At 45.6% G+C, this 26,193-nt stretch overlaps 2 protein-coding genes and 1 pseudogene across 2 annotated transcripts; all 3 read left to right on the forward strand.

Annotated features, from left to right (window-relative positions):
* Nucleotides 1-591: 591 nt before the first annotated feature.
* poc1bl (POC1 centriolar protein homolog B (Chlamydomonas), like) lies at nt 592-15,687 on the forward strand. Its single transcript, XM_047018663.1, has 11 exons — nt 592-965; nt 4,007-4,488; nt 5,807-5,976; nt 6,936-7,125; nt 7,374-7,559; nt 7,734-7,851; nt 9,227-9,403; nt 11,748-11,879; nt 12,023-12,133; nt 13,470-13,622; nt 13,776-15,687. The coding sequence occupies exons 2-11, from the start codon at nt 4,097-4,099 to the stop codon at nt 13,905-13,907; spliced, it is 1,761 nt and encodes a 586-aa protein (XP_046874619.1). The 5' UTR covers nt 592-965; nt 4,007-4,096; the 3' UTR covers nt 13,908-15,687.
* Nucleotides 15,688-15,945: 258 nt separating this feature from the next.
* On the forward strand, nt 15,946-25,485 carry galnt12 (UDP-N-acetyl-alpha-D-galactosamine:polypeptide N-acetylgalactosaminyltransferase 12). The gene is made up of 10 exons (XM_047018664.1): nt 15,946-17,333; nt 17,777-17,946; nt 18,499-18,688; nt 18,892-19,077; nt 19,291-19,408; nt 19,970-20,146; nt 20,944-21,075; nt 21,372-21,485; nt 21,724-21,879; nt 22,703-25,485. The coding sequence occupies exons 1-10, from the start codon at nt 16,981-16,983 to the stop codon at nt 22,838-22,840; spliced, it is 1,734 nt and encodes a 577-aa protein (XP_046874620.1). The 5' UTR covers nt 15,946-16,980; the 3' UTR covers nt 22,841-25,485.
* Nucleotides 16,291-16,387, forward strand: LOC124467636 (annotated as a pseudogene).
* Nucleotides 25,486-26,193: the final 708 nt, after the last annotated feature.

The raw sequence follows: 26,193 nt of genomic DNA on the forward strand, positions 1-26,193 counted from the left end.
GGGGGAAGTAAAGGAAAGAGAGGAAGACAAAAAAACTGGCACAGTGTCAGGAACTGCAGCTGCAGGTGTCTGCCAAACAATGATCTAAAATGGTGCTTGACACAGTGTGTGTTGGGTAAAGCAGGTCCGGTCTGAGCAGTGGGAACACAATCCTGCCCTATGACATCAATTAAACTGGTAGAGAAATGGTTATGTCACATTAAAGGCAGCTTATCTGGAAACTTGCCGTAGCATACTTGAGGGTACTTATTGAGATGCATTAGTGCTTTCAGATTCTAAAGGTTTGTCCTTCCGAGTTTGCCCATTTGAAAAAAATAAATGCCTTCATGACTTCCATATCTCACATTTTATTCTCATCCCCCTATCTTATCTGTCTAGGAATTTCCCTAGTAGGCTACAGTGCACCCCATGGATTGACACTAAGAAGGTTTTATGAAAGGTAAACATAATATCCTTGTAATTTACGACCCTGTTCAGCAGCAAACTGGGGTTAAAGTCAAGGCCTAAAACCACATCATTATTCGGTAGCATTATTATAACAGTGGCATTACTATACATTTGCTCCCTGCCTGCAACGAAATCGTCACGTGACCAACTTTTCAAACTTCCTGATGATCTTTGGTCCAAGGCAATGACAGCTCCGTTTCTCCACAAAAAAATCTTAAACTCCGAAGTTTTACATGATAGCATAGCTTAATATACATAGTTAACTTCTCATCATATCGTGTTCAGCATTGTCCAAAGAATGCACGAAGGAATAATTTTACTGGGTATTCAAAAGTGACCGCCGGCGGAAGCCAAGCTAGTTGCTTTAGACTAGCCCTATTTGCTAACAGCGCAAGTTAACATCGTCAACGTGGAAAGAAGGATGTGGGTATGCTGACCGCTGCAACATCTACATACCAGTCAGATTTAATGACACGAACTCTCAACAGTTGCTGCAAAGAGCATGGAATGTAGAGAAGGTAGGTTAAGGATTCACGTATTTAGTTTAACTCATGAATTAACTTTAATTCATGAGTGGTGCCCGACACAGTTATCAGATACAACCTCCCATTTATTTGTTCCATGATGGTTTTGTGTTGTGAGCTGCTTTCGTTTTTTAAGAACTTCACGTTACACGAAGAGAACTCGTGGCAGTTTTATTGCAATTGAGTTATGTATCTTACTGCAGCGATGTCGTTTGTTAGTATGAAGTAAGTTAGCAAGTTCGCCATCAGAAGTTGGTAGTTGCATGAGTGACAAAATGATACAGTGTGTCCCCGTCCAATAAATTCATGCACGGAGATTGTTATTGCTTCTCACATAGGTCTATAGGGATTTTACCCTCTAAATGGCTCTGTGTGAGATTATTAAATCTAACTTCCAAATTACTTGATATGGCTTTGAAGTTTGATTATTCTTTAGCCTACTTATATACAATAGTTTTGTCAGAGGTTTATAAGAGGCGTGATTGTAAAGCAAGGTAGGCTACCTAAGTAATACATTTGTTTAAACCATATACTCTAATGTTGCATGCCACTTCTGTCACTATAAAGTGACAGGTTATTTAATTTAGGGTTTAGGGTCAGGTCTAGTGAATAGCTGGTTCCTCTGATGTGTCGTTGAGTTTACCATTCTAAGAATCTCCCCCATAACAGGTCTGGCTGTAGGTCATTCCCCTTCAACAAGGTTGAGCTCTTAATACAATATCATTTCATTTGTCGAGATGGGCAGAGGCAGTGTGTCGGACGTCCATGCATTTCTGAACTCTGTATGATTCTGCATGGTTTCTCTGCTTATTGACTGTGTTTATTCTTAGTGTAATCAGCAGAGAGTTGTTTGTGTTTGTGAAGAAAGAGAGATAGTTCTCTCTATTATGTGTTAAAAGGGGCTTTTGGCTAAGACCTCTGACTGTATATAGGCCCCTCTCAGATACAGGTTTTCCAGAAGTCCTGTTCAGCTAGTCCTGGCAAATAGAATGTTCAAGAAGCTTTGGAATGTTTCACAGTGTACTACAAGGAACACCAGTTGTACTGATGTGTCATAGCATAATGTGTGATCTATGTCAAAATGACATTCAACCCGATTCAGTCTAATGACAGCCTTTGAATACAATAGGTTCCAGGAATTTAGGGTGGGGCTGACATGTCAAAAGCTTATGGGTTGTATGTCAATACTGCATCTCTTGTTCTTTACAAATCTGCACAAGGTGTCTGGATGGGATGTCTCTCCATGTAGTTGTGTACTGCAGTATACACTAAACCCTCCACACTGAACTCCTAGTAAAGCATCCACCTGAGCTGCTACCGTGGCCAGGTCTTTCTTAAGATTAGGTGCTGAGTGCTCAGGCGCACACCACCCTGGACAGAAGAGATGTCGGTACAGTGCAAGACTGTATTAGACCACTGAGCATTAGTTCACAGACAGAAAAGTGGCCCTCCAACCCATCTCCATCCCAATATCGATACCATTAGAACATTGGCTTAGCTAGGTGGAAGTTCTAGAAGCTTTGTCTAGGGGTGACTTTCAGACCAAGATTTGACTATCACGATAACTTTAGTCATTAACATTTAGTCATTTAGCAGACGCTCTTATCCAGAGCGACTTACAGTAAGTACAGGGACATTCCCCCCGAGGCAAGTAGGGTGAAGTGCCTTGCCCAAGGACACAACGTCATTTGGCACGCCGGGGAATCAATCCGGTAACCTTCTGATTACTAGCCCGACTCCCTCACCGCTCAGCCATTTTTTTTTGTGTAGTGTAAGTTCAGGACTCGGTCTTCCCTGGAAGGGGGCGGGTCTGTGAAAGGAGCCCGCTGAAGCCTTAGTGGGGCTCAGCAGGAGCCCTCGGAATTAGTGACTCAACAATGCAACACAAACACAGACGTGGCCATGACACACACATCCACAGACCCTAACTATTCCTAATCCAGTTTTGACAATGCAGACAGCTCCGTGGTAGGGAGACAGACACTACAAGTGTGTGTGCGCTCACGCAGATGTGTGTGTGTGTGTGTGTGAACATAATCCATCATCAGGGATATCTAAGGGGTTGAAAGGTCCAGGCAGGTGAAGGAGGGGAGGGTGGTATTTCAGTTCTATTCAGCCCTAGTCTGTCACTACCATGGTAGAGCTACAGTACCCTGCTAAAATATTGATGCAGTGATTACACTCAATCAGGACAGTTGTAGTTCCGTTTTAACACTGATAAACTGGCATACTTAAGGGGAGAGGATATATCTTGGACGGCTCATTCACCTTAAAGGTTGTTGTGAGATGTTGTGAGAGTTTGAGGGCTTAAATGGGCAACGCAAGAAAAGAGTCACTGAAAAAATAAGAAAAGTTGTCTACTCAAAAAGTTGAACCTACACAAAATAAACAGTTGCAAGTTTATACTTACTTATATAGACTGTGTGCCAAAGAAAACGCAGATAAGGAAACACACTGCAGTGTTATTCAGTCTGATTTAACTTTTTTGAAAAGTTTATTTAATGACAGTTTTAGCATGGCCCTAAGTTAGTTTTTTTTTATCAACGGTGGATTTACATTTACATTTAGTCATTTAGCAGACGCTCTTATCCAGAACGACTTACAGTAAGTACAGGGACATTCTCCCCGAGGTTAGTAGGATGAAGTGCCTTGCCCAAGGACACAACGTTATTTTGCACGGCCGGGAATCGAACCAACAACCTTCTGATTAATAGTCTGACTCCCTCACCACTCAGCCATCTGACCCCCAGATGATGATTATTATCATTGATGCGGTCGTTTGCTAAGCTGTCCCTGACATGTTTTCCTCTTTTAGATGTAAATACTGTTGAGCGTTATTTCACTGGTGGAGTGTGATGAAGTTAGCTCAATGGCTAAGAATGGTGGTGCCTAAACAAATTAGCTTGACAGGAGTGAAAAACGATATGCATGAAGTTTGGTTTCTTAATGAATGGTTAACCAGTAGTAAGACTAGCTGATTTCTTTATTCTAGCTGTCTTGAACAGTGTGTGTGTGTGTGCGTGCGTCTTCCACAGAGAGTTCTGTCTTGGGCACTGTAGTGTCCACTGTGTAGCGCTACTTCACTACTTTGCGTGGCCAGAGGGGGCGCCAGAAGGAGGCCGGCGATGAGGGTGCGCTGCTCACGCAAGCTCAACCTCCTGACTAAGACCTTCTTCCTCATCTGCGTCCTGTGGCTGGCCTACGTGTTCCTGGCCCCCGCGTCCTCCTCCGCCTCCGGGGCCGCGGGAGAGGATGGTGGGGGACGCTCCCTGCGGCAGTTTGCCTCGCTGGGGGGGGAGGATGGGGGGAGGGCGGCGGAGCAGCTGACCAGGCCCGTTTACGTGAAGGCGCCGGCGGACAGCAACGCGCCCGGGGAGTGGGGGAAGGCCACTAGGCTTAACCTGGGGCCCGAGGAGAAGAAGCTGGAGGAGGACAGCGTGGAGCGCTACGCCATCAACATCTACGTCAGCGACAAGATCTCCCTGCATCGACACATCCAGGACAACAGGATGTACGAGTAAGTACACAGGCCGACTGATGTAGGCTGGTATCTTCCTGTTGCCCCTGGGTGGCCGAGCTGGTCCTAGATCAGGTCACCACCACCACTCTGTGGTGCTCAACAGGCGAAAGTACTAGACCCGTCTAGAGACCACTGAGCAGTTGCACCAGTGCACATCTCCTCCCACCCCACCTCTCCTACTAATGAGTCCCAGACCTTGCAACAGGACAATGAGAATGTTCCCTAGAAAACAGAGCGTTCTCCCTCTTTTTATTTAGCCCCCAAAAAAGAAATCACTCAAAATGAGCTGTGTAACGACTCCCAATAGGCATCAGTGCTGTTTACGAAAGAGTGTTGAAACTGTGATGGGATGGATGAATACCATGAATCTAGTAGATTCGTAAAGTCTGTGTGTGGGGTTCCACATTTCAGAACTGAAAAGAAACTGTTTCCGTTTCATACCTTTTAGCCCGATGCATGGAACCTATAATCACTACTAACCCAAACCCCTAACTCTAACCTTAAACCTGAAGGTCTCGACACCTCACAGATTTTCCCATTAAAAACTGTTCTTCTGAGGAGTGATGACAGCATGGTTGGAGAGGGAATCTGGTAATCATGTCTAACCTACAGATTAAACAGATAAGAAACTCCACAAGCTGCCACACGTTTTTAATGAGACCACAGCAGACTGAGCACTTACACCACACGCTTTGGATTCCTCTCATCTCATGTTTTTGTTACTTTTCAATGTGTTTCTACTGAGAAATGCAACTCCTCTTACATTTCACTGACTTTACAGTCAACAGGGGAATCTGTCTGGGCCTGTGGTTGGCTTGGAATGAGGCCAGAACCACCGGTGAACCCTTCTGTTACTACACATAGACAGAGTAGTATACTTACACTCCCACCCCCTCTGTTTAAGGACCTTTTTTTTCTCACCTCTTTTATCCTCTGGTGTTTCAGTCCTTTCCTCTATCCAAGCCCTCTCCCTCTCCCTCCCCCCTTGTCTCCCCCCTCTTCTCTCTGGCCTCTGAGAGCTTTGTTGGTATGTGGAGCTTTGGTGGGATTTCTCTCCTCTCGTAGTCCCGTGTCCAGCCTCAGACCTCGCGTCAGCACCAGCAGCCAAGCCTAACACCTCTCCTGCACCAGCCAACAGAAAAGCTCACATGCAGCTTGAGAAGGACACGGTTAACTCCCCGACGTCTAGATAACGTTGTTGGCTAAGGGTTTGGAATCATGGTTAGGGTCTGGTGTTCAAGTCTACTCTGAACTCATTCGTTGTTTTTTTGCTCCAACCCGCCCAACTAGTTTGTCCACCCCCATTGTCTTACAGGTGTCGAGCGAAGATATTTGACTACCGTCACCTGCCCACCACGTCCGTCATCATAGCGTTCTACAACGAGGCGTGGTCCACCCTGCTCAGGACCATCCACAGTGTGCTGGAGTCCACCCCCGCCATCCTGCTGAAGGAGATCATCCTCATCGACGACTTCAGCGAGCGAGGTGAGACGCCCCACCACAGAGGGAGATGAGCAGTTAGAATACAATAGAATGAAGATGGGTGAGGCATAAAGATCATCCAGATGACTGACACAGTAACTAACCGACGTATCTTGTGGGCATGTCTCACAATGTCTTCCCCAAACTGACGTGCCGACCTAACAGTTTTCAATAACAGGTCTAAGTGAGCCGTTGACAGACAGGTATGCAAAGGCGGATTAGTAGGACAGCTGGAAAGACAGAAGACATAAAAGCTGTTAAAGAAACAGAGGATCAGAACTGGGAGAAGGGGATTGCTCAGACTGTCTGTTTGAATTGAATGTGGTGTTTATATTTGAGATAATTGGGTTGCTGGCAACATGATTTTCTCTCCATGACGTTACCTAGATGGCTATTACCTCAGCTGACCTCACCTCACTTACATGACATAATTTCCTCTCCCTCAACCACTGAGACCAATAAGAATGTCAGCCATGCCACTGTCAGATCAGCTGTGTTCACAGCTGATGAAAAGACAAGGAGGGATCATCACGCTCTCCTTTATAAAATCCATCATAAATGTCCTTCAGGAGAGTCGAGAGAATTTGTTTTTCCCCATTGACAGTAATGGCATAACATTGTTCTTTTGAAAGCAATATAAATCAGACAAGAGGAGAGACTGAGAGAAAAAAGAGACAGTCGAGAAATAATAACAACTTTGACCTTCGTTCTCTCTCTAGTAGAACATGTCTTCTGCTGTACAATGCTGTACAGTGTGTTCACAGAGCATGGGAGCAAAGAAAGATCCCACTTCATTGCTCCTTTGATTTCATATCAATCTCATTTTTATAACACCTCTCCCTCTCCCTCTCCCTCTCCCTCTCTCCCTCTCCCTCTCCCTCTCCCTCTCCCTCTCCCTCTCCCTCTCCCTCTCCCTCTCCCTCTCCCTCTCCCTCTCCCTCTCCCTCTCCCTCTCCCTCCAGTCTATCTGAAGTCTCAGCTGGCTGAGTACATCAGCAACCTGGAGCGCGTGCGCCTCATCCGCACCAACAAGAGGGAGGGGCTGGTGAGGGCGAGGCTCATCGGCGCCACCTACGCCACAGGAGACGTCCTGACCTTTCTGGACTGCCACTGCGAGTGCGTCCCTGGCTGGATCGAGCCTCTGCTGGAGAGGTGCGTCACAACGCTGATCCTGAAACAAGGACAACGCTCTCAGACGGATAGGACGTATTCACAAGTATTTTTCCATGGTAGCATAACCTGTTTAGAACGAGAAACCACTAAAACATGAGAGAAATGTGGATACATAATAAATACTCTTTGTGATTAATATTGTGTGCTTGTGTTATAGAAAAACGATTGAAACTGGACACCATGTCCGGTTTCTAGGAATTCATATGGTCTGCATTTGTCGTTTGCAGGATTGGTGAGAACAAGAGCACCATTGTCTGTCCGGTCATTGACACCATCGACTGGAACACCTTTGAGTTCTACATGCAGACGGACGAGCCCATGATCGGGGGCTTCGACTGGAGGCTTACCTTCCAGTGGCACGCCGTCCCCGAGGCCGACCGCAACAGACGCAAGTCTCGAATCGAACCCATTAGGTTGGTGCCTGTCTGGTCGAACGACCGAAACGGGAGGACCTTTGAACGAATATGAGTTCTTATATGAAATGGGATGCTTTGAACCGAGTGAATATCTCTATTTGTGCATCTGTGTTGCATTTCTGATCTGATTGACCACAGTAGCTGTCTAATAAAGCTGACCATCCCTTTCAGGTCTCCTACCATGGCGGGTGGACTGTTTGCTGTGAGCAAGGCCTACTTTGAGTACCTGGGTACCTATGATATGGGCATGGAGGTGTGGGGAGGAGAGAACCTGGAGCTCTCCTTTAGGGTGAGTCAGGACTGGGGATGGAAGTGTGGGGAGGAGAGAACCTGGAGCTCTCCTTTAGGGTGAGTCAGGACTGGGGATGGAGGTGTGGGGAGGAGAGAACCTGGAGCTCTCCTTTAGGGTGAGTCAGGACTGGGGATGGAGGTGTGGGGAGGAGAGAACCTGGAGCTCTCCTTTAGGGTGAGTCAGGACTGGGGATGCCACAAGCTCCAGGTCTGGGTTTTCAGATCTTTTCATTGTTCTTTAGTTTTTCACGTTGCCTCCCTATTTCTCCATCGTTTTTCCCCGTTTCTCCAAACATTACGATTGACTTCAAATGTTTGTTGAGGACTGGACCGGGACGGAAAATGGATTGTAACAAAAGCAAAAAGGATCTTGTATCTGCCTTCCCCAAAATAGATGTCCAAACATGTCATTATCAGTTGTTGTGAGTGGTTGTCTTAGTCACAGTGTCTGCTTGCTGCCACCACAAACGGCATCGCAACTTACATAATAGGAGATGCCTTGTAACCATGCAACCGTCCCCTTTCACTTGTCTGTGTCAGTAAAACGGGCACAGATTGACTTTCTGTGCGTTTGTTTGTGTGTATTAAGGAAAGATGGATGGGCTGTCCCCACGAGTGATCTATTATGGATGTGGAAATAAAATAGCTCTCACTGGGACACCATGCATCATTTATAATCCCAGCATTGTTTACAACTGTGTTTTGGGAAGACAAAGAAAATAAGCCATAAACAGAAATGTTTGGTATGTTAAAGTGTAAATGTGTGGTGCTTTCTCTGGCTTTTAGCATATGTTATAGCAAGAGCAAGATTGTTTTAATTTAGAGCATAACTCAAGCAGGCAGTTATTACATGTAAACTAGGGAGTAGAATGACCGCCCTTTCTCCAGGGGAGCTTTCCTGATGTGTGTAGCAGTGGTGGGAAAACAAGCAATTAAAAGACGCAAATAGATAGCAGAAATCTGAGGTCCTGGAGGAGATTCGCATGCTGTCAGTTGGTCCCAACAACTAACTGGGATTTCGACTATCTGGGATTTGTATTCAGTGGCAGCATGGGGGTTAAGAATCTGAGGCAGGTTTATTGGGTATTCAACAATGTCATTAATCCTGGGCATAAGCATTCCTTATGAGCCATGTGAATGATTGAGTGAGTAATTTTGTTGTCATGAAAATAGAGGTAACCTATACAATTCTTGATTGAACCCCCCCACCTATTCCCTAAATTGGTAGTACTCTATAATGGTCTAATTATCCACATTTGTAATTATCCACATTACTCTATAATGGTCTAATTATCCACATTTTCATAGAAAGTGAATAAGTCATATGAACACATATCACACACACTAACGCTCCTGCCCTGTCTCCTCCCCAGGTCTGGCAGTGCGGGGGCAGCCTGGAGATCCACCCCTGCTCCCACGTGGGCCACGTCTTCCCCAAGAAGGCCCCCTACGCCCGGCCCAACTTCCTCCAGAACACCGTCCGGGCCGCCGAGGTCTGGATGGACTCCTACAAGCAGCACTTCTACAACAGGAACCCACCGGCCCGGAAGGTACTGCAGCTAGCTCAGCTAATGGCTCACAAACAGCAGTTAACAGCGCATGAACCATGGCTGGAATCACATTTTCAAATACGACTTGCTACTTGATTCTGATAGCTCATGATAATGAAATCAAATGGACCGATGGCAAAATACAAGACTAGGGCTCAAATATGTTTAAATAGGCTTGGACCGGAGTTGAAAATGGTCCTGCTATTCGCATTTAGATTATTATTATTAAAGTGATCACTTAGTAAAGGCTAGTAGAGACTTGCAAATTTTGGCACGTGGCAGCTTTGTAACATCCACAGGCTGTGTCTACTACCGCGCACTGTGCACTTCGAGCACTGACTTTCAGTGCTTAGGGCGCGTCACTCACAAAACCAGAATAATTCAGTGCACTGAAAGTACCAGGATGGCGCACTGCAAACGGTCCAAAAAAACAGTGTACAACGATGGACACTACTCGCCCTAAACGGGTGCCATCTTGGCTACGTAGCGGAAAAGGAGGAGCCCTTTTGGCAGCTTTTTCCACTTGAGTGGAGAAGCGCGTTCATTTTGGCAGGTTTTGCGGGTGTCGCAAGCAGATTTGCGTCCGTCACTTCCACCAAGTGTTTAATGTAAGTGTTCCATTTGAGACAGCACTTATCAGCGACGGAGTGCACTGAATATGTAAGTGCACTGTTTTGCAGTGCACTGTATTGCAGTGTACTTTGTAAAGTGCGCGGTAGTAGACACAGACACACTCTTGTGTGTCAAGTTCTGCTAAGTTCTTAGGCCACCATGAGTATGTTCCTCATCCAGCTCCTCCGCTCCTCCTCTATAGCAGCATGATGTGTCAACATGTACAGCACTACCTAGGACAACGCCTGGGTTGTTCTTTCCACAAAGCACATCGAAAGCTCAGTGTCATATTTTGTCTATCGTTTACTTTAGACTTCTGACGGATCTTAATGTCATTATCTTTTCATGAGAATCTATTTAGATGTGAAGCCAGGCTAATTGAAATCACATTAGCTCTAAAAGCTATAAAGGTGCTATGGTTCAGCAGCAGTAGCACACATACACACAGTCATAGGATTTATTGTTGTGGTCAGGTGTGTGTGTGTGTACTTGCCAAGCCTCTCAGGTTCAGTGTTGGCTGACTTCAAAGTTTCATGTATCTTAGTTTCACCTCTCTGAAAATATTCATTATTAATGGCAGGGATCTTTGATCAAACCATAAATTACCCCGGCTGAGGGAATGAAGGAGCCAGGTGGCTAAATATGACCCTGTCCAGTCAAAGGAGATTGGATAGTTTGTGTCAAATCCTGTGTGTGTGTTCACCTGTTTTGTTTGGCCTCGCCCCCTCAAGGTGTGCCTCGTCTGCTCGTTAGCGGGATATTTAGTCAGTTGGGTTATGTTTGTCCTGTGCCAGTTCGTCTTGTGTGTTTCCCGAGTCGTCCCAGCCAGTTTCTCTCAGTGTTCCCAGTATCAGTATTTAGATTACCCGTGTACTGAACCCTGCCTATCAAGTACCTGATTCAGCCTGCCATCTGTCTGTGCCTTATCAAGACTCCACTGTGTACCGAACCTTGCCTGTCCATCACCTAAGTCAGCCTGTCGATTTGGACTCATAAACAACTGCTACCTATCTACCTACCTCTGCTGTCTGCATCTGGGTCTACCTCTGTGCGTGAGCCGTGACAGTTTGGGTGTCCTTATGTAGACTAAGCTCTACTACCACAACTTGCACTTTTGTAAATGTTGCCATGATAATGGCTTGAATTGTTAATGGTTTGTTAGCTAAATATTTAGTATATTACACACAACACTCAATGTATAACAGAATATATGATACTATGTATTAAGTAACTATAATGCCGCCCCAAAATAAATACTTGTATCTGTAGCCTTACCCAATACCTCTAGTTTAACAGTTTGCTTATAATGATAGATGAGTTTAATTCAGTTGAATTATGTTTGACAAGAGGGTTGTTCGAACATTGTGGATTTATAATGAGGCAACACCCAGAACTAGACAAACATCTGCAACACATTCCCAACATCAGAATTGTGCACATTGCCCACACCCTGTTGGCTGCTTCAAAAGCTCCACCCAAGCAAACTCAACAAGCAGCGATGTCCTCAACAGGATGTAAACTGGGATAACCAGGAAACTCACACACAATGATCACACACAAACCCGATCACCCTAATCACCATAAACGAGTGCTTCAGGAACGGAATCAGAATCAGAAGGGATTTTATTCGCCATGAATGTTTGCACAATCAAGGAATTTACTTTGGCAGGGAGGTGCATACATTAAACATATAGGAATATTGGAATTAACGTTGTGCGTGTTTCTCACACAGGAGTCTTATGGGGACATCTCAGAGAGGGTTGTGCTGAGGGACAGGTTGAAGTGTCAGAGCTTCGACTGGTACCTGAGGAACATCTACCCTGACCTGCATGTTCCTGAGGACCGAGAGGGCTGGCACGGAGCCGTGAGTTTCCCCAACTTGCACTTTGGATGAGCTGAGTGAAGATGCACATGTTTTCAGTGACCTTCTACAGTAGTATGAATACTGCAAGATGGATTTCACTGGGTAAAGGGTGTACTATAGTTTCAATATTTCATTTCTTGCAGGTTCGTAACTCTGGGATCCATTCAGAGTGTCTGGACTACAATTCCCCAGAGCACAGTCCTACAGGAGCGCACATCTCTCTGTTCGGTTGTCACGGACAGGGAGGCAACCAGGTGAATAGAATTGCACTTCTGTTTAATCTCTCCTTTCGCCCCGCCCTCTCTGCTTTCTCCCACTCTCTCATATCCCTCTCTTGACCTTATGTCTCTGGGATGGATGACTGGCTGGGTAGATGTAATGAAGTGAATGTCAACAGTATCTGGTGTCCACACAGGAAGACAAGCCACAGTTCCAATAGCTCAACACAGAGGAGCTCCACGCTTTCTTATACCGTTTCTTATATTGCTGCTTACACTTATATATAAATACCCTCCCTCTTAACATTGAACAACTAACAACCTTTTCTATATACTAGTTTAAACATTACAGGTGAAAATGTTGGAGTTCTTGTGGGATTATTCAAAGCCTAGATAATGATCTCTCTATGTTGTATATTTAATGTCTCACCTGCCCCCCTTCCCACCCATGGATCTCCTCCACAACCCTTGTAGATCTGATGACCCATCAAAGCATTCTGAGCATCAGGTGTCTCATCACCACCACACCACACAACCAGCCACGTGTGACGGACCAAAATCAATGTTTCCACAACTGCCAAATGTGAAACGAGAACCTCGGTCTCTGTCTCTCGGTCTCCTGGGACCTAGTTCCATTTAAAAGATACATGAGCTACATTGAGCTTTGTCCCCTGCCAGGACAGCATGAATGGGTGAATGGCACCAATGATTGACTGGGTAAATAAGTTTGAGGCAGACACACGGACCGTGAGGAGATGGAGAAGGGGAAGATGGCGGCTCTTATTATTCCAAACTAACCATTACTCAGTCTAAAAGATGCATGAGGAGGAGAGGACAGAGGCAGAGATGAGAGGAGAGGAGAGAGAAGCATTGGTGAAGATTGATTACCTGTGGCTGTTTAAAGGGCACCAAGGGTGGTATTGTTGTTTGGTTTGTGACAGGCTGGAAGAAGACACCTGGATGATGAGTTGGTGGGTGGAGGGGTGGTGGTGGGGGGCGGGGTTAGTATTTTTATGTCCTGGTGATGGAGATGGCTATGGCTTTGTTCTCCATGATGAGATGCCATCAAGTAAACACACACACACAAACACACACAAACACACATACAAACACATGCACACACACAGACACAAAAACAAACACACACACACACACCTTAAGATGGGCCGTCAGGAGGGCAAATCTTGCCGTCTTAGTTGTCGTAGTCAACAAGGTCAAGAGAAGGAGAGACAGGGGTGGAGGAAAGGGGTTTGGATAAGGCAGGAGAGATGACTGATGTTGACACACTTCTCTCCAACGGAGAACACACATTCTCTCTCTTACTCTCTCTTTCTCTCTCTCGCGCACCCTACCCCTCCCTCCCTCGTCCTAGTACTTTGAGTACACATCACAGAAGGAGATCCGCTTCAACTCGGTGACAGAGCTGTGTGCTGAGGTGCTGGAGGGCCAGACCCACGTGGGGATGAGGCACTGCCCTCGTGACAGACTCCCCAGGCCTCCCTCCATCATCTGGGAGTTCAGAGACGTGAGTGTCACGCCCACCGCGGTCCCAGACACCAACACACATTGCATATGTGCGCACATAAGCAAGGGGCAGCATGTTGTAATGTACACAAGTGGAACACCTGCATGCCATACCTTGGGCTCCAGTTGGGTGAGAATGTTTGCTACATTGCAGGATGGCAGCATCTACCACCCTCTCTCCGACTCCTGCGTCACGTCCTACCGCACCAATGAGGGACGCACAGACATCCAGATGAAGAAGTGCTCCCCTGCAGACAAGAACCAGCGCTGGACGTTTGAGTGGTGACAGGAAACAGGACGCAGGAAGCCACATTGCAAGTGACCTTTTGACCTTGTGTGACGGCCTCTGTGGTGCGTTCTCCTGAAACGCATTTTAATGAACAGAAAGATTTCGCAGTTCAACGACAAGATGTTTTAGCGAAGCAAGGACTTTTATGATGCAAGTCTTGTGGGAACTTTTTTAAACCATGACTGAGGTAAAATCCACGAGGCCTGTTTCCTGTTTGACAGTGTACAGTATCCCTTCCGGTGCCTTCGTCAGATGCAAAAGAGGCCAGACCACACCTGAAGTGCCAATATTTCTACCCATCATTGTTATTTCTGTATATACAAACACACATTTTGTTTGTATTCGCTTTTAGACTGTTCTCTCTTGTGCTATACTAGACAGGTCTGTAAACCTTGTGCCTTGAAACCTGAGGGGGTCTTCATCTTCCTTAAGTACTCCTTGACTAGGAAGCTCATTACATTTCTGATGCAGAAAAATTCTCTCATCAATGTTTTGATGTCAAAACCTGTCACACATCAGCTGATCAAATTCTACTTGCAATAATGTTTTAAGAATGTCCAAGGGTGATAGGAAATGTATCTACAGTCATATACTATTCTCTCGTTCTATAATCACTCTTGGGTCTACACGCTTACTCTTAAGCAGTATCTACTTTAAGTGAAAGATTACTCTGAGACGGTGTGATGTCTTTGAGATATTAGTGTATGGCCTATGACTGTACAGAATGCTGTGAGATTAACGAGGGTGTGGAATCATGGGAGAGTGATACGCTGTTGGGAGCAGAACTACACTGATCTGACTCAGCACTATGTCTCAGGAGACTCTCAGGAGTGGACTCCAGGCTGGAACAAGACTTGAAGACGTCTGTTGAGTTTTTTTTAAGCTCAACGTGGAATTTGACCAGAGGAAGACCCAGTGAGAAGACACACCTCAAAGTCAGACCTCTGCAGCCTAACGGGCAGACCTCGCTTTAGCACACGGGGTTCCTGCTATTGACCGTAGATCTGACAAGTTCATTTCAAAGAATCATGTGTCACTCCCCAAACTTGAAATTATTTTCACCAGAATTCTGCTATATCCACCCTCCCTTCTAAACTGGGATGTCTTTGGGTTCTTCTAATGGGGCTTGATGGGGTTTTTGTGGACTAAAAGAACATACATTAGATCTTCATAAGAAAAGACTTGATGTAACTTGATTCTTATTTTTTGCAGTTGAAGTGCTTGTTGATTTCTTTGTACTGCAGGTGATTTGATATAATAAGTCTTTTGTGGTGTTTTGCACTTTATGGCTTTTTGAAATGTTTTTATTTGTTAAGGAATGGTTGATCCTAGAAAACAACTCTTTACGATGTATTTTCTTTTCTGTTGCTTTTTGTAAATGATTTAATGCAAATGATAAGGGAATTGTGCGTGTTTGAACTACTAATGAAGCACAAGAGATTGAGAAGATAATCACATTATGAAATATCATTATGAAAATGACGTTTGTTATATTTTACATTTATGCATTTAACAGACATTTGTTGTGAATTTCGGAAGGCAGATGGATGCTTTAAAACTGAAAATTAAATTGGCAGAGTATCAACGCTTTTATATGTACACACGGTTCTAAGTGGGCATCCTTGCATTGCATGGGAATATCAAGTGTCGATAACAGTCGAGCCTTTGTGTTTGCGCCATCTAGTGGCACGAGAGCTTCTATGAAAAAAGTGCTTTTTGTCAAGATGCCATAGATGTCCTCATGCATAGAAAAATAAAACACTCCGGTTGCCTTGTCTCTTTGTTGTTTTGACAATAAGAGTACTCAATCAAACAGTAGGACACTCGAATTACCTTCTCGTTGCCTCAATTATTTATCATTTTAATTTGCTTATACATATATTTTGTTTCAAATACAATGTTTTTACGCAAAACCGAAAGCAATATATTCGGGAGCAGTTTCACACTGCTGCAAATATTTTGCCTGTGAATGCTTGTCCTTAAACAAACAGTCACCACCAGCAAGGGTGCTCAATGCTGACTGACAGAGAGTTATTTTACGTTTCATCAGAGGAAGTAAGTGTTATTCTTGAGCAGTAATGGTAAAGCGCTACTGGTCACGTGACGCGTTTTCCTCTGACCGCTACTTGTTGCAAACTCGGAAGTAGAACTGTCGATTAGTGGCATGCGAAATCAAAATTGCACAATTAAAACAATTGTGGTAGGAAGCCGACTATTATGTTCGGTCAACATGAAGATTATTGTAGGCGCTTTTCCGGTATAAGTGTAGTAGGCTATTGCAACACCTTGTGACATCATGAGAGGCAAAAGATTGCCCGCCTCACTATCTAACTTCGATTTGAGTCAAGTTCGGCTGACATTTTCGTGTAGCACACGAAAATTGCTTGCTTCGGCAGCACATATACTAAAATTGGAACGATACAGAGAAGATTAGCATGGCCCCTGCGCAAGGATGACACGCAAATTCGTGACATTTTCGTGTAGCAGTCAAATGTAACAGGCAGTTAGGCGACGCTTCATTGTAAGCAGCCTCAATGATAAAGAAAGTCGTAAAGCTACATTGAATCGATGTTAAACTGTGCGAAGATGGAGGAAAGGCTGGACCCGAAGTGGATTTGGATATGTTCGGGCACAGAGTGAAACGAGATGCACGTAGCTCTTTGATTTGACCTGGATTTTTTCGTCTTCAAGTGCTAATCCAACAGATAGCCTAACAAAGATAATCATATTAGGAAAAGCCTCGAATAGCATCGCCAGCAAAACGGTTCAATCAGACGAGCTGTTGAAACGGGAATTCTTGCCGCATGTTTTCCAAACTTGTTCCTGAAAGTTGCTTTTCATTGATCAACCCTACGAATTGGTTTCAAATCTGCTGTAGCCTATGCGAGCAAACAGAAACAAGAACTGCATTGCCTGCATTTGATCTCAATAATGCATGTAGGCAATAGGCTGTCACAGTAAAATTAGAGGATGGACGATTTATATAGTACTTGTTGCTACTTGGAACTCTCGGGGTCCATGAAAATATTGCTATCTTGAGGGAGGAAATAAGCAGTTTGAGAGCAACACGATGGCAGTCTGCGGGCGCAGGAACCGACCGAAGTTAATTATTTGCCTCTTCGGAGTTTCTGCCATTGTATATTTAATGTTCTTTAGGCATAATTCGGTTGACATAGGCGAGACGAATAGGAGAGAAGTTCATTCAGAGGAAAAAGTATCAAATGAACTGCTTAAAAAGCCTGTCTACGAGAAACCGCCGTTGGATGTAAATGCTTTAGGCGAAATGGGTAGAGCTGTCATATTGAACCTCGTCGGAGAGGAGAAGAAGAAGGAAGATGAGAGCATTCAGAAGCACCAGATAAACACTTATGTGAGTGATAAAGTATCGCTCCACCGCAGGTTACCGGAGAGATGGAACCCATTGTAAGTTGAAAATGAGTTTACCGTGAATGATGCAAAAATTATGTCTTTGTGTATAACCATTTTCCTAACCACAAACGCAATGCTAGTGTTATGATTTGAGAAAAAATACTGTTCAGGATTTATAGGGGACTGTATCTTGTTGAAAAGGTAACTTGGCCCTGATGGATCTCTTGCTGGTTTGTTAAAAAGAGCTTCCCAGGTTTAACCGAACTGTGTCACAACCATAACGTGACAACAGGGCTACACACTACTGTATCCACAGTATTCATAACATGCAGTTAGCTCCCATATTAACCCTCTCTTTGTTGAAGCTCATCTTTTCTGACCCATAAAATACAAAGAACTACCACAGTGATAATCCAATCACAACCCTTTATACTGCTGTCCGGAGTTGGACTCCAACCAGAGCAGGGTGTGGGACTCATGTTTCCTGTCACATCTAGGTGCAGGGCTGTCAGCTATGACTACCGCTCGCTGCCTTCCACCTCAGTGGTGATAGCCTTCTACAATGAGGCTTGGTCCACCCTCCTGCGGACGGTACACAGCGTGCTGGAGACCTCGCCGGATGTCCTGCTCAGGGAGGTGGTGCTGGTGGACGACTACAGCGACAGAGGTAGAAACTCCTCATACTGCAGACATGATCAGACAAGATACATGGACAGAGAGGGAGAACCTAAAGCAGAGAGTAAGACTGGGAAAGGGATAGGCAGGCATGCAAACAGATGGTGTGTCAGAAATAAAGAGATGCAGGCAGTCAAACGGTCAAAGTCCAAGACCGTTTGTGCTTACAGGAACTCATACTGAGCTCAAGCTGGCATACTGTTAGCTGATAAACAGTCAAATAATGTAACTTGAAACTTACAAGGTGTCACCCTAACTGACATAAATAAAGGCTTGTCATTGGCTTGGCTGAATTTTGAAACTGGTTTGCAAAATGGTCCCACCAGTCATACCATTGTGAGGCTTCCTAAGGATCTCAGTAGTACCACAAACACAAACCAGTGTGCTCAAGGCTGTGGCAATTCTGCCTTATCAAAAGTACACACAATATCACAAATTATACAGTGATGTGTTCCTCATAGTTTCAGCCAATATCAGACAAAGAACCACACTGAAACATTTGAGACACACCCTGAAAGTGTTTACCTTCTGATGTTCCCTACAGAGCACCTGAAGCAGCCGCTGGAGAACTACATCTCAGGCCTCAGGAAGGTGCGTCTGATCCGGGCCACCAAGAGGGAGGGGCTCGTGCGTGCCCGCCTCTTGGGGGCCTCCATCGCCACGGGCGATGTGCTGACCTTCCTGGACTGCCACTGTGAGTGCCACGAGGGCTGGCTTGAGCCCCTGCTCTACAGGTAGGGAAACCCCGTAGCACTTGTCAGATTCCTCATTCGTGGGCTGTCCTCCTCCACTCTTTCTCCTCCTCCTCCTCCTCCTACCTGGCTGCTCATCCTATGGGAGGTCTCCAGCACAGTTTGGGCAGGGGTGAATGTTACTGTACCTGAACCACCACCTGCTACATGTCCTGGATATCCACCCTGCCAATCCTGACCCCCAGGATCAAGGAGGAGCCGGCGGCCGTGGTGTGCCCCGTCATTGACGTCATCGACTGGAACACCTTCCAGTATCTCGGCAACCCTGGGGAGCCCCAGATTGGGGGGTTTGACTGGCGCCTGGTCTTCACCTGGCACCCCGTGCCTGACTACGAGCAGAGGCGACGCCGCTCGCCAACTGACGTCATCAGGTTTGTCGTCTGCGGCAACCACTCTCTTAGTGACAAAGGCTACACATCACTACCGGTATGCGTACACGCTTCCAGTTTGGGATTGTACTATCATATATGATAATACGAAAATTGCATTTTCTATTATATTTATTATTTACATTTATATACAGTTTTCCGATTAATAGTCTGACAGATTGATTAAGGTGTGTGTGTGTGTGTGTTCCTCCCCAGGTCTCCTACCATGGCTGGTGGGCTGTTTGCTGTCAGTAAGAGCTACTTCCATTACCTGGGCACGTATGACACAGGCATGGAGGTGTGGGGGGGAGAGAACCTGGAGATTTCCTTCAGGGTGAGTGTGTGTGTGTGTGTGTGTGTGTGTGGTGTGGTGTGAAGGAGTCTCCTGTATGTTGAAGACTAGTTAGCCTCAGTATTTTGTGTGTGTGTTTATGTTTGTGGGATGTGATATGATGTAAGTTCCAGAACTCTGTGTTCCTGTCTGCCCATTCATTTTTTGCTGCCATGGCTTCCGTTGGTGAAGACTCATAGACTCCATATCAATGTGAAATAACTGTAGCGATTCACACAAAGCTGTGATGTTGAATAGCACTGCAGGAGGGGCGGTATATGTACTGGGCCTCCAAATAACCATGACCAAGCTACATCTTCCTGATCTAAATCACCCTGAAAAGTCCCTTTCTAAACGACCAGTATCTTAATAGTCTAATTGTGGTGAAGAATTCCAGCCCTTTAGTTCATATCCAAAACCAAATATTTCCCTTAGGAAAGAAGCCCCAGAAATGTAATCCTCCCAAAAACACCCCCTCACAAAGGCGTCCATTGTGTTTGCCTGATTGAATTACAAGAACTTAATTACATCTTTGGGCTGTTGTTGTTGTTTGGGCTGATTAAGATCTGGCAGTGCGGGGGCAGCCTGGAGATCCACCCCTGCTCCCACGTGGGCCACGTCTTCCCCAAGAAGGCCCCCTACTCGCGGAGCAAGGCCCTGGCCAATAGTGTGAGAGCTGCAGAGGTCTGGATGGACCAGTACAAGGAATTGTACTACCACCGCAATCCTCATGCACGTCTGGTAGGCCTGTGTGTGTGTGTGTCTATGGGGAAGTCTTGGGGTGTGTGTATGAATGTGTGGATATTTGTTTGAAGTTTCCTTCTCTTCATTAAGCTGCATCCAACTGAGAATATGCTATTTTGATTGATTAAACACACTTTTCCATTGTCGAACACACATATGTGCACGCATACACACAAACAGACACACACACACACTCTCACACTGACTGACTGACAGGTGCACGTCTTGGGGACACCCAAGGTGACACTGACTCCACCCACCGGTGTATTATTTCCATAGAGACACACATCTACGTGTCTGTGTATCCCACACACACACACTCACACACTCACACACTTTCTTTCACTTACACACACCCTCTCTGTCTCTCTCTCTCTCTAGTGTGTGTGGTTAAGACGCAGGCTCTCTAAACACAGATCAGGTGGCCCTCATCTCCTTAAGAGGTGTGGGCTGTGCCAAACAGGCACTGCCAGGCCAAACTCTAGCCTTCGAAACACACACTCACCATCTCTCTCTGCCCAGCGGGGTCAGCGCTTGTCTTTCACACACACGCAGACGCGCACACGCACAAAATAACCCTCCCTCTCCCTCCTATATCTGTCTCTAAATATTACCTGTAGATGACACTGTTGTCTGCCATTTCATGGTCAACCAGCATGGATCATTCATAATGAGCTAGTCCCTCTTAGTTTAAAACAGACTGATCAGGGGTATCACAGTAAATCCACTGACATCTCTACCCTACTGTAGTTGTAAAGCTCAAAGGTGGAACCCTTGTTCCTATCCGTTTCCAGGAGGCCTTTGGAGACGTGACGGAGAGAAGGAAGTTGAGAGAGCAGCTGGGCTGTAAGGACTTCAAGTGGTACCTGGAGAACATCTATCCAGACATCCACATTCCTGAGGACAGACCCGGCATGTTTGGCATGGTGAGGAGAACCCCCGGAGAACCTCTGTACCTCCGAGAACCCAACATATCTCTGATGGACAGGAGAAGAACTCTTTGAATTAGATTTGACTGAAATTAACTGAAAGATTTTAATTGACAGGATCTTTTAGGGGACGTGCCTTAAATGGATGGAGTCATAAATTAAAGAACATGATTTGGTCTACGGTAGACTCAGTTGTTCTAGACTGGAGAGTGTCTCTTAAATCCCCTGTCACACATCTCTCTTATGACAACAGCAAGCGTTCAACTGTTTTCCTCATGTGTGTCGCCCTCTAGCTGAGGAACAAGGGAATGACCAACCACTGTTTTGACTACAACCCTCCTGATGACCACAACCTGGTGGGTCACCGTGTCATCCTCTACCCCTGCCACGGCATGGGGCAAAACCAGGTAGACTGCACACACACACACACACACACTCCTGCCACGGCATGGAGCAAAACCAGGTAGACTGCACACACACACACACACACACTCCTGCCACGGCATGGAGCAAAACCAGGTAGACTGCACACACACACACACACTCCTGCCACGGCATGGAGCAAAACCAGGTGGCTAAAAAAGACACCCACACGCACCCATCCATGCTTGTCTGACGCTAACCTTGGTTCCTCCCTCTCCCCAGTTCTTTGAGGCCTCCACAGAGGGGGAGCTCCGCTATAACACCAGGGAGCCAGCAGGGTGCGCTGTGGGGGACGCTGTCTCCACCTACCTGACGGTGCACCTGTGCAGGAAACCCCACCTGCCAATCCCGGAGGAGCAGAAGTTTGTCTTCAGAGAGGTGAGGAGGAGGATGGGGAGTGTGTGTGTGTGTGGCTGTTTGGTGGACCATGTTTTCTGTACCCATATGTGTATGCTCAGTACAGTGGAATTCTTTAAAAAATAAAATACAAATTGTGATTTCAAATAAAGCATCAAAAAGGGGTGGAACGAGATAACGGAAAAGAAAGGAACAAAGTGACGACGCACAAATAAGAGGTGGCTTAAAAAAACTGACATTGAGCTTCTCTTCCTCCTCCACCAAAAACTCTTTGACATCCTCCAGGGCTCTTAACCTCAGACTGTAATCTCTCAGTCCACACACACACACACACACACACACACTAGTAGGACGACGTGCTCCCTGACGGTGAACGGCAGACATGGTACAGACCTGCTCTGTTATTCACCAAGCATCTTGGCTGTGTTTAGAGTCAGGCTGTTGAGTGTTGCCAAGCATGCTAATACCTGTGGTGAACACCACACTATTTAAATGTAAATGGAGAAGGAGAGAGAGACAAGGGGGAGGAATAGAGAGAGATAGTGGGAGAGAGAGGGTAGAAGGGGAGCGAAAGAGATAGAGAGAGCGGAAGGGAAGGGGGAAAAAGAGTGGGGAAGAGAATGATAAGGTGGTGGACTCCACATACTATTGGAAACAAAGTGATTACCGTCTGTTTCTCTCCCTCTTGTTCTCTCTCTCCCTTTACCCCCTTCTAACTCTCTCCTCCCTCTCCCTCCTCTAACTCTCTCTCCTCCCTCTCCCTCCTCTAACTCTCTCTCCTTCCACGCTCCCCCCCCCTCTGACTCTCTCCTTCCACTCTCCCCCCATCTTTCTCCCTGTTCAGGATGGGACCATCTACCATGTCATGACCCAGAAGTGCGTTCAGGCCATCGACAAGAGTGACAACGGTAGTCCAGCCCCTGGCCTACGTCCCTGCTCTGACTCTGCCCTCCAGAAGTGGTTTTTTGAGGAGAGGGCTTAGAGCATGAATAACCAAAACCTTACCCCTGGGGGAGGCATGGGACCACCAAAACCTTACCCCAGTGATGGAGACAGGACTTTACCCCTAAGTTGGGGGGCATGGAAGAATCCTGGACAACCAAAGCCTTATTCCTGGAGGGACACGGAACAACCAAAAAGGTATCCATGGGGACGACACAGGACAACCAAAACCTTATTCCTGGGTGGGGGTACAGGAGAAGCCTGGAGAATCTTAAAGCACTGTTGAACCAGACTCAAACACAGGTTCACGTTTTCTATTCAGGTATTTGTATTTATTTTGATAGTCTTCCAGGGCACCTTCAGTCAGTCATGATTGACGGGGATGAAGAACACAAGCCCTTGTTGAACCCTTGTCTGTCTGTCTTTCTTTGGAGCAAACTACACAAATGTCTGCCTGCCTTGGTGGACCTTGTGACTGTGAATTGGTACGTATCAGACAGCTTTGGAAAACGTCTTGAAGCAATTAGCTGGGGGGCCATACAACTGTGTTTAACATGGGAGAGACAGCCTGGAACAGAGGAGGGACTGGAATCTACAGGATATGGCACCATCATACACTTCTGTTCTTGACAAGTGGTCATAACCTGTGCATTTCAAATGCGTGAGTTTCCCCCTTTTTTATCTGTCCAACTCATGACCACTTAGCAACCGGTGGTGGTGGATGGGTTTGGCATTGCAGTCCTTTTCAGAGACTCTAGATTTCTTTTTCAATAACTGATCATATCACTCCTTACCTCTAGAGGGAGCCAAACACCTTTTTCTTTTCTTTCTTTTTTTTCTTATTTATATATTTTTGGCATTATGAAACACCTCCTACCTCTTTCTGTAGTGACGTACCGAAGTACTGATGATGGGAGAGTTTCAAGTCTTATTTTGATGGTGGACTTTCAGCACTTATACAACGAATGATTAAAAAAAAATATATACAGTTCTAGTCAATGCAATGTAACTCTACATAGATGACACAGTCTTCTTTAGAGGCCTATTTCTAAAAACAAATAAGTCTTAAAATAAGTGACTCCACATAGTCTGGATAACATCCTCACTTTCCTTTATTTACTTTACCATCATCCATCTTGTGTCTGATCGTGTTCCCAAAGCCCTCAATTGATCACTTCTGTTGAACGCAAAGGTGACACAAATTGACTTTCCATAGCAGGGAACAGCAGTTTTGGATTCTACACCTTTTGTATAACTAAATGGAACATGTTGCTCTCTGAAACCCATACTACCATACTATTTAGCATGCCAGAAACAAAATGGCATGTCCCAATACATAGCATATCTAATTTATTATGCCAAAAATTACAGGATATCCTGCTATATCTGGTAGCAGTATGCTTTTCAAAGAGCCGTACGCCGCTGAGATACAACAGCAGACCAACCTGTTTACGCCAGCTCAGTGAGCAGTGCCATGACAACATGTTCCATGAATGTATGCGTACTGCATGCAGCAGTATGCACTTTTTAAGGGCAACTGCAGTACCTACTAGAGGTCAAATGATGTTATTTGGGGAAACAGCAGAGGTTTCTTACTCTTATTCAGATTCTATGCATCCACTCCACATCTATCACCCATGTTGTGCCTTAGCTGAACTTTGCAAAATGACACGTGGACAAGTCGTCTGACTGAGAAGCCCAGGCCAATCTGAACGTGTGGATGTAGAAGTAAACATGTAAGGCGGCAGGGGGGTGACAACGGCTCTTCAGGAAGACCCCCCCCTCCACACTCATGCCACGAAGCTCCTGTCCAGATGCTGTGACCATGTGGTGAAACTGAGCTCTGGAACCAGTCAATACAAAGTTATTGATTCTCGATCAGCTTGGTGTTTGATCCGTTAGGATTGAGTTTGCACAGATTCCTTGTCATAGAAGGAGCAAAAAGACTGTTTCATATATGGCACAGAGTGTGAACGCAGGACCCAAACAAGACCCGTCTTTCAACATGAAAGCCCAGAAGCTCTCCCCCAGTGGGAGGGTCAGGCCTGCCACCGTGTCCTCTCTCCACTGATGTCCATGTTAACACACCTCACACCAGCCAGGGGGATAGATCTTCCACCTTGCTCTTCTCGTTGGCTGTTAATGGTCCCTATAGCTATCTGTTATTCCAAGCATGTCCTAGTCGTAAACCCTGTTTTACTCTAGTCTTGTGTATGCTAATTGGTTATGGTATATGGCCATAGTAAAGCTGATGGCTGGCCGCTCGGCATGACTGGGTCATATCTTTAGTATGGGTCGTCGTCAAAGTGGGTGACACTCCAATCGTGTGTGTGTGAACGACCTGTCCCCGTTCAGTAGCAAATTTCATTGCTGTACCATATCATGCACTGTACAGTGCAATGCTGTTGTATTTTGACTGGGTTCGATCAAACTGTTAACATGCTGAAACAACTAGTGGAGATTAATCACTAATGCTGGAACTTATCACAATGTCTTGTTGCTGTCAATGATTGTGGCCTTATAATATTACAATGAAGGATTTAACTAGAAACTTATTTTTTTTATGGGGTGGGGGAAACTTTCCATTGAATGGACACAACTGGTGCCTTAACTAAGTTGTAACTTTAAAATGAAAACTTTTGTTGAAGTTAACTCAAATAATATAAAACTGAGTATTATTCTGTGTGTATTTGTTTGTTTACGTAGTTCACATGATACATGATACACATGATACTTTCATATTGGTATCCTTATTGTAATAGTGTGTTCTAATTATTGTATGTATTTATTTTGAAGTGCTTTTTTATGTTTGTTTTTTTCCTCAACCTAAAAGCAACCCCTATGCATCAATCTGTGCTGTAAGGGAAGCTAGACTGAAGCAGATTTCACTTGGATTCTTGTATTTAAATAGTCCAATTATAATATTGCATAGCAATGCTTCCAGCCACCGTTATGCTCCAGTCAACCAACCGAGATCCATTTCCTGTATCCCAATTGGCGAGGCAGAAGTGAGACAAACAGACAGACAGAATGATACACAGACCGAGAGTTAAGGAGCGTTTGAACCATATCTGATCGGCTTCAACACCAGCTGTTGAGTGATATGGCGAAATGTCGATCTCACGCCAAGCTGCTCTGTTCCCTCCCCCCCATCTCCGCGCTGCCCCGCAGTCTTCCTCAATTACTCATTCATGATGCTCCGCTGTTTGATATTTGGTGCACTGGGGCGCGTGGGCCCTGCTTTGTGTGGTGTCATCTGCCTGTCGTCCCGGGGGACAGAAGAAGAGGATTAGACCCTTATAGCACGAGTCGACTCTCACAGACAGACCAGCAGAACCGCCGACCCAGGCACTGTTTAAGAAGTCACGATGTTACAAAAAATAGTAGTAGTGG

Source organism: Hypomesus transpacificus, chromosome 4, assembly GCF_021917145.1.
Source record: "Hypomesus transpacificus isolate Combined female chromosome 4, fHypTra1, whole genome shotgun sequence".
Lineage (NCBI taxonomy): Eukaryota > Metazoa > Chordata > Actinopteri > Osmeriformes > Osmeridae > Hypomesus > Hypomesus transpacificus.

What these genes read in the sequence shown, in the direction of transcription:
- poc1bl (XM_047018663.1), top strand. Translation starts at nt 4,097, where the DNA reads ATGAGGGTGCGCTGCTCACGCAAGCTCAACCTCCTGACTAAGACCTTC. An exon ending in CGACGACTTCAGCGAGCGAG is followed by an intron (nt 5,977 to 6,935) that starts GTGAGACGCCCC and finishes CTCTCCCTCCAG; the next exon opens with TCTATCTGAAGTCTCAGCTG. An exon ending in TCTCGAATCGAACCCATTAG is followed by an intron (nt 7,560 to 7,733) that starts GTTGGTGCCTGT and finishes CATCCCTTTCAG; the next exon opens with GTCTCCTACCATGGCGGGTG.
- galnt12 (XM_047018664.1), top strand. Translation starts at nt 16,981, where the DNA reads ATGGCAGTCTGCGGGCGCAGGAACCGACCGAAGTTAATTATTTGCCTC. An exon ending in ACCTGGAGATTTCCTTCAGG is followed by an intron (nt 19,409 to 19,969) that starts GTGAGTGTGTGT and finishes GGGCTGATTAAG; the next exon opens with ATCTGGCAGTGCGGGGGCAG. An exon ending in GCAATCCTCATGCACGTCTG is followed by an intron (nt 20,147 to 20,943) that starts GTAGGCCTGTGT and finishes ATCCGTTTCCAG; the next exon opens with GAGGCCTTTGGAGACGTGAC.